Source organism: Symphalangus syndactylus, chromosome 24 (genome assembly GCF_028878055.3).
Source record: "Symphalangus syndactylus isolate Jambi chromosome 24, NHGRI_mSymSyn1-v2.1_pri, whole genome shotgun sequence".
Lineage (NCBI taxonomy): Eukaryota > Metazoa > Chordata > Mammalia > Primates > Hylobatidae > Symphalangus > Symphalangus syndactylus.
Genome location: NC_072446.2, coordinates 27,563,249 through 27,571,096, shown reverse-complemented (window position 1 = coordinate 27,571,096; position 7,848 = coordinate 27,563,249). Strand labels below are relative to the sequence as shown.

Sequence of the window (7,848 nt, the reverse complement as noted above, 5' to 3'; positions counted from 1 at the left end):
TGGAGGCCCGGAGCGTCCCGCCCTCTGCGCGTGCTCGGTTTGGAACTTAAGCTCCCCTTGCACGCGGGGCGGCTGCATGCTCTGGGCTCCCTGCGTTGCTAGAACGCTGTGGATGACGCAGGGAAGGAGGCTGGCCCCGCTATCAGGGAGATTATGTCCTAGTGGGGTCCCTACAGGCAATTAACTGGTAAGCAAACGAAGACTCTAATTTCATGTGATTAGTGCTGTAAGGAAAACAAAGCAAGATAATGCAATGGAAAGTGACCACGTGTGGGCTATTTTAAATAAGGGGATAAGGGAAGGCCTTTCTCAGGGGATAATAATTGAGCTGAGACCAGACAAGATTTAGGGAATGCTGTTCCAGCCAGAGGGATGGTAAGTGCAAAGGTTCCTAAGGCTAGAAAGTACCTGGCACCTAGTGGTCTATAGATGTTTATTTAATAAATTAATGCACAGGTGGATTGATGGTGTCAAAGTCAACATAGAGAGATGAATCTCTAAAGTTTAAATATTTTATTTGGGAATCAAGAATTGCAATTCAGGGCTTACACACAGACCAGGTTGTCTTTGGTATGTCAGAAGAACAAAGAGAAGGTTTGTAGATTTTATAAAACAGAAATGTTACATATTGCTCTTCAAGGAAATTTACTGGCACTAGTAAAGTGGGGGTTTATCAGCTTCTTGGGGTGCTGGCAAGCTTTGATTGGTAAGTGATAGTGGTGGATAAAACTCAGAATTGTAGCAGGCTGTTTCAGTAGCTATTAGATAAAACTGGTTTTAGGTTACAGCAGGCAGTTTTAGCAGCCAGGCTTGCAAAAAAATTGCTTTTTTGGAACAATGTTACATGCCCTAAGTATTTGTTCCCCCGGCTTTTCAATTCTGTCTTAGTTGGATGTGACAAGAATGACCCAATTCGTATGATCAGCTTTCAGAATGGATGAAGATCTTTCACGGAGGGTGACTTCAATTTATCTCCAGCCTCATCTGATGTCTCTATGTCCCACGCATTGCTATCTGCACACACTACGTTCTTGCTTCCTAGCCTTTGCTTGTTATCGCCCTCTCCTGAATTTTTTTTCCTAAATACTTTTTCTCCTGCCTAATCCTGAATTAACTTAATAACATTCCATTCAAACATCATCTTCTCTGAAAGCCTTTCCTGATTCCAGCCCCCTCCCCACCCCCCACTATGCTCCCTTTGCTCCCTATTGGTCGCTAGCTTTATCCCTAACTTTGCATTTGTCACCCTTTGATTGCCAGTTTGTAGTTTTCCTTAAACACTGCGAGGTCTTTAATGGCAGGAAGTGGGTCCTCTTTATCTTTGTTTATCCAAGACCCTAATAGGGTCTGGCATCCAGTAAACGTCATTGATTGATAAAGATCTAGTCTCTACCTTCAGGAATTCAGTTATAGTGATCTGCATACACTTAACTCCACCAGACTATAAGCTTTTTGAGGGCTGGATGGCTGTTCTATCTGAAATGCTTCCCCTTGCCCCCTGCTCCCACCAAGGATGAACACTAACTGTGGTGGGAAAACCAGATGAGGCCCATGCTGCTGGCTGGCTACTCAGTGACTTCCATCTTTGCTTCCAGGAGCCTGAATTTTGCCTGAGACTCTCCCAGGCTGGGGAAGTGAATCAGGATTGCTCTAAGTCAATTAGAAAAAATGTAATTTTCGCTTGCCAGTGATTCATCAAGGGATGCACATGTGATGCTGATCTGGGCAATGAGATAAAAGGGAGTCTGAGGCCGGGCACGGTGGCTTACATCTGTAGTCCCAGCACTTTGGGAGGCCGAGGTGGGCGGATCACGAGGCAGGAGATCAAGACCATCCTGGCTAACACAGTGAAAACCCGTCTCTACTAATAATACAAAAAATTAGCTGGGGTGGTGGCACGCACCTGTAGTCCCAGCTACTCAGGAGGCTGAGGCAGAATAGCTTGAACCCGGGAGGTGGAGGTTGCAGTGAGCTGAGATTGCACTGCTGCACTCCAGCCTGGGCGACAGAGCAACACTCTATCTCAAAAAAAAAAAAAAAAAAAAGAGAGTCTGCTGGGTGTTTATGGGAAAGGTTTCCCTCCCCATAACAGAGAGGTACTGGGTCAAGTAGCCATTCTTGCTCTCTTTCTGCTTTGGGTAGTGCTGGGTTAAGGATATGATACCTGGAGGTGTGGCAGCCATTTTGCAACTGTGAGGCAATAAACACAAGTATGAAAAGCCAACATGCTGAGTAGGATGGGAGGGGAAAAAATGAAATAGATATTGCTGAGTCATTGAATCAACTGCTGACTTATTGGCTTATTAATAAACAATAAAGGCAAGGTGTGGTGGCTCACACCTGTAATCCCAGCTCTTTGGGAGGCCGAGGCGGGCAGATCACTTGAAGTCAGGAGTTCGAGACCAGCCTGGCCAATGTGGTGAAACCCCATCTCTATTAAAAATACAAACAGTAGCTGGGCGTGGTGGCACGCACCTGTAATCCCAGCTACTCAGGAGGCTGACGCAGGAGAATTGCTTGAATCCAGGAGGTGGAAGTTGCAGTGAGCCCAGATCACTGGGCTGCTGCACTCCATCCTGGGCAATACGGCAAGACTCTTGTCTCAAAACAAACAAACAAACAAACAAACAGTAAATGCCATGGTGCTTTAAGCCAACATTCAGATGTTTTCACTTGCTTGCAGCTCAGTATTTCCTGAGTGGTTTATCGGATAAGTGTAGCTGTGGCAAATTTTATTTTCCAAAAATGGCCCCAATAATATTTCTGGTTCCCCAAGCTCTTCCAGACCCTTGCCACTGCCTTATGAGGGGGTGGAGTCTACGTCCCTTCTCCTTGAAACTGGGTGGGACTTTGTGGCCCCCCTCCACAGTGGTAATGACATTAAGTATCTTCCACTAAAAGGCACTGCAGCATCCACTTGGCTGTCCCTTGGGAACATGCTTTAGAACCCAGGCTTTATTTTGTGAGGAAGCTCAAGAAAAGTGGAGATGCCCCCAGCCTTCAGACCCAAGTGAGCTTCCAGCCAACAGCTAGCACCAACCTGTCAGCTGTGTGATATGCCTTTTGGACAGGGCTGATTGATCCTGATTGACACCATAAGCAGAGATTAGCCTTCCTGCTGAGCCATGCTCAAATTGTAGATTTCTGAGAAGAAAAAAAGACTGTTGCTCTATGCCTATAAACTCTGGGGTGGTTTCTTACACAGCAGTCAATACCTGGAAATCCCTTCCTGCAGTGCTTCCTATAAATACCATGACTGATAAAAACAGTACTGAAATAATGTGAAGGAGGGACAGATGAGAGGGTCAGGGGAGGGACAAGGGAACAGAGAAGTCTTCTGGGAAGAGGTGTCTTTTTTGGTAAAATAGCTTTATTGAGATATAACTCATATATGTTCACCTATTGAAAGTGTACAATTCAATGCCTTTTAGTATATTCAGAGTTGTATAACCATTACCACAACCAATTTTAGAACATTTTCATCACCCCAAAATGAAATCTCACACCTTTTAATCGTCCCTTCCAATTTACCTATGCTCCCTTCCACCAGGGCCTTAGACAACCACAAATCCACCACAGGCTCTATAGATTTGCCTATTCTGAACATCTCCAAACCTGCCAAAGCTATGCCATTAAAAGGCACTACAGCAAACAGCATCATGCAACTTGCATCACACTGGGGGCCTGGCACAGAAGTGGTGGCGGTGGCATCAGGCAGGGCCTGATCCACGGGGTCCAGGGTGACCATGTGGGCCATGCAAATGGCATTACACAAATATGCCATGCTTGGCTAAGCTTTTTGTAGAAAAGGGGTTTCACCATATTGCCCAGGCTGGTCTTGAACTCCTGTTCTGCCTTGGCCTCCAAAAGTGCTGGGATCACAGATGCAAGCCATCACGGCCAGTCCCTTGAATACTGTTATGCAATTGTCCCCCATTTTCCGCCAGGTATTGGTTCCAGGATCTATTAGGATACTAAAATGTGAGTATACTCATGTACTATAGTTGACCCTGCAGAACTTATGGAAATGAAAAGTCAGCCCACCCTATACACAGGTTTCACATCCCATACTGTATTTTCCAACCATGTTTCATTGTGGATGCGGAACCGTCTGATAGGGAGGGCTGACTGTATTTATTGAAAACAAAACAAAACAAAATAAGGGTTGTATTAGTGGACCCATGCAGTTCAAACCCTTGTTGTTCATGGGTCAACTGTATATCCAGAGCTTATAGGAAAATACCTCTCCCAGTAACCCTGCTCAGCATTTCTCTCTTAAGCTATTATTATGATGAGCCACTGTTTGCTATTTAAATTTAAATAAAAATGTGGCCTTTCAGTTATGCTAGCCACATTTAAAGTGCTCGACAGCCATATGTGGCTAATGGTTACTCTTTCGGACAGCACATATTTAGAACATTCCCATCATTTCAGAAATTTTCATTGGGAACATTCTGTGGAAAAAGGGGGCCATCATAATGTGAGTCCATCTTCTGGAAAAATCCTGGGAAGGGGACAAAGGAGGGATGTTTGGCATTGTGTAATGGTAATTTGGTATTTAATTTTCAAAAATGTTTACCCAATTCCTATTCATCAGCCAGGTGTGGTGGCTCTTGCCTGTAATCCCAGCACTTTGGGAGGCTGAGGTGGGAGGACTGCTGGAGCCCAGGAGTTTGAGACCAGCCTGGGTAATAATAGGGAGATCCTATTTCTACAAAACACCAAAAACAAAACAACAACTTTGCTGTTGTGGAGTCAGGACAGTCCTGGGTTAAAACCTTTGCTCTCCTTAGCTGTGTAAACCGTGGGTCTCAGCTTTCTTATCTGATAACGGTAGGTACTTCTTCCTAGGGCTGTTTTGAGGATTAAGTGAAAGTCCGAGATTGTGTCTGGCACACAGTAGCTTCTCAGTAAATGTTTTCCTCCTATGTCAGGGAATGGCTCCTTTATCCGGTTTTGGGTCCATGGGTGGCCCTGAAAGGTGGGTGCTCAGGTGTTAAGTTCTGTAGATGGCATATCCTTGGGAAAAGCAAGGCAATTAAAAACAGTGAGAGGTTGTTCTGGTTGTTTTCTCCTATAACTTTCCCCATGGGTCAATTGGGTAGAATCTGCCATTTTCCTAATACTCACTGATGGTAGTGGCATTCGGAAGCACAATAGCTGAAGCCGGAGCTCTGAGTGGAGAAAAAGGTGTGTCTCTCAGGCCCAAAAAGAGGTTACACATCCATGGCTGTCCAGTTTGGTGGTGCAGGCCCTGAAATCAGACCAACCTGGATTTAAATCCCCAAACCTATACTCTAAGCTATGTGACCTTGGGCTAGATACTTCACCTCTCTGGTCTTATGAGATAGGAATAACAATAATACCGTCTAGGTTGTTAGGAGTATTAAATGAGGTAAAGCCCTGAAAACGTGTAGGGACTGTATTAAATCATTAAATAAATAAAAATGGGGATGACCTTATAGGCTTGACATGAGGGATTAAATGGGAGAATATATGAAGACAAGTACACGGCAAATGCTTAATTAATGTTGCTTATTTTTATGTCTGCAAACTGACTTAAAGGGGAGGCCTTTAAGAAAGACAGTGGGGCAATTTGCGCGTTGATGCTCCGTAGCATCCTAGGAGAAAATGTGCAGGGGGCCCGTTGGGACCAGAGTTCAACCAGGTAAGTGGCAGAAAACCACAAATACCTCCAGGCATTCCTGGGGCAGCGCCGCCTCACCAAAATCATGCAAAACTTGGTTTGCTAAGAATCGTCAGCTCTTCTAAAGGAGGTGCTTCACGCATCTCAGTCTGTGAAATGGGGCCCAGGACCCAGGTAGAGGTGCGTTCTTGGCCTGGGGACCGAGTATTTTGTGCGCTCCGGTATCGCAGCAAGACAGCGCCGCTGACACCCTAGAGACCAGCGGGCACCGCCTGGAGGCGCCTTCACCAATTGGCGGTTCCGGGTCCGCGCCCCACCGCGCCACAAGACTCACGCCCGAACCACGTGACCAGGGCCGTGGCTCCGCCCCACTCCCGCGCGGCGCTCCGCTTCCGGTAGGGGCGGAAAGCGGAAGTGTGGGAGGGTCTGCGGGGCGGGCTCAGGAGGTCCGCGGGGAGGATGGAGCAGTGAGCGGGTCTGGGCGGCTGCCGGCAGCGCCATGGAGACGGTTCAGCTGAGGAACCCGCCGCGCCGGTGAGAGGCCACTGGCTAAGAGGACGGGCATGGGGGCAGGGGAAGAAAAAGCGGGAACTGGTTGAGGGGAGACACCTGTGTGGGAGTCCCCGGAGCGAAGCGACCCAGCTGATGGGACACCTGCTGAGTGAAGGGGGGGGGACGTCTGGTGGGTGAGGGTCCGGCTGAGAGGAGCATCTGCTAAGGGGGTTAGACTTGGGACCGGTTAGAGGGAGCACTCGCTGTGGTGAGACTCTGCTGAGGAACGTGGGGACAAGTTAGAGTACCTGCTGAGGCCGGGCCACTCGGGGGAACGTTATCCAAGCAGGGACTCACGGAGGTAGGGGCGAATGCTGAAGCAGAATCTGTGAGGGATCTCTTTAAGGGGGTGGATCGAGAACTGGCCAAGAGGAAGGCCGGGTGGACTTTCTAAGGGTCTCAAGTCCCACTTGAGGGGTGCGGTGGGGGGATCTGTGGAGCGGAAAAGCTTTCCGCCTAAGGCTGAAAGCATGCGAGGAAAGGTTGAAGGTCTAGCAAGGGAGGGGATGGTGGAGGGTAGCATTTCAGAGGATGCTGTTGGTGGTGTCCCCACTGTAGGATGGCATCTTTTATTACTGATGTTCAGAGTGTCTTCCTAATGGTCTTCACATCCTCCTCAGCTCTTCAGAACCTGACATTGGGAGGTAGGTAAGGAAATAAGAGGATATTTTCGAGATGGGGAGACTGAGGTCCACAGTGGTTGGGAAACGTGTTTCCTTCTTTACTCCGGGTCACTGAACCCTGCCAGACTGTGCCCTTTTCAGGCCTCAGTTGTTTTGTGAATATCAGCACCAGATCCTAGTGGTACCTGGAATTGCTTTAGGTCAAGATCAGGATGGTGGCTGATCCTAGAAAATCTCAACTCCTGGATTTCCCTTGTGGACATCCCGGGTCTTTTGCCACTCTGCCACATCTGGAGAAAGGTAGGGACTAGAGACCGAAGAAGTCATGCTTCTCTGAGGTTCAGTGTGGTTACTTCTATTTCACAGAGACGTCTGACTTCCTGCAGCAGAATGAGCTCTAAAGAAGGAAGTGTTCAGGGTGTGGAAGTGCAGGGCAACCAAGAGGTGAAAAGAAGGGACTGACTGCCTGGGCAGCACTCTTAGGGATTGTTTGAGCTTGGGGGTGTTTGAGGTGCACAAACATTGCAGGAAGCAAATAGATGGTTGGGATGGGCTTTGGATTCACCCTAGCATAGTGTGCTGAGACTGTAATAGTAATGATTATTACACTCATATTGCACTTACCGGGTGCCAGGCACTGTTCTAAGTGCTTTCCATGTCTCCTGCTGAAGCATATGAAATTGCTGATGTTTGACCATCTTTGAACCATAAAAACGGTAACTTCATATGGTTCAGTTTATTGACTCATTTGAACCTCACAACAATCCTGTGTGGTAGATATCCCTATATATCTGTTTTACAGATGATGAAACTGAGATACAGACAGGGTAGTGATTTGCTGGGAGAAGTCATAGCAAGTAAGAGGTAGAACTAGGATTTTAATATCCATGGGGTCTGGTCCAAAGTCCATGCTCTTTTTTTTTTTTGAGACGGAGTCTCACTCTGTCGCCCAGTCTGGGGAGTGCAGTGGCGCAATCTCGGCTCGCTGCTATCTCTGCCTTCTGGGGTTCAAGCGATTCTCCTGCC

General features: G+C 47.5%; 1 protein-coding gene and 2 long non-coding RNA genes across 4 annotated transcripts in view; 2 read left to right on the top strand and 1 right to left on the bottom strand.

The window, feature by feature from the left end:
* Nucleotides 1–14: 14 nt before the first annotated feature.
* Nucleotides 15–1,140, top strand: LOC129474768 (uncharacterized). Its single transcript, XR_008654627.2, has 2 exons — nt 15–187; nt 889–1,140. It is a non-coding gene; the product is annotated as an uncharacterized lncRNA (long non-coding RNA).
* Nucleotides 1,141–3,352: 2,212 nt separating this feature from the next.
* Nucleotides 3,353–6,035, bottom strand: LOC129474773 (uncharacterized). The gene is made up of 3 exons (XR_008654631.2): nt 5,694–6,035; nt 5,131–5,254; nt 3,353–5,019 (listed from the first exon to the last, which is right to left on the bottom strand). It is a non-coding gene; the product is annotated as an uncharacterized lncRNA (long non-coding RNA).
* A 1-nt stretch (nt 6,036) lies between these two features.
* Nucleotides 6,037–7,848, top strand: part of STK4 (serine/threonine kinase 4) — a 117,471-nt gene continuing 115,659 nt past the window's right edge. The window contains exon 1 of one of the 2 annotated variants that reach the window (XM_055266387.2): nt 6,037–6,181. In XM_055266387.2, the coding sequence (XP_055122362.2) occupies nt 6,147–6,181 (35 nt within the window). In that variant the 5' untranslated portion in view covers nt 6,037–6,146. The remainder of the gene's footprint in view (nt 6,182–7,848) is intronic. The other variant, XM_055266388.2, reaches the window with a different exon arrangement.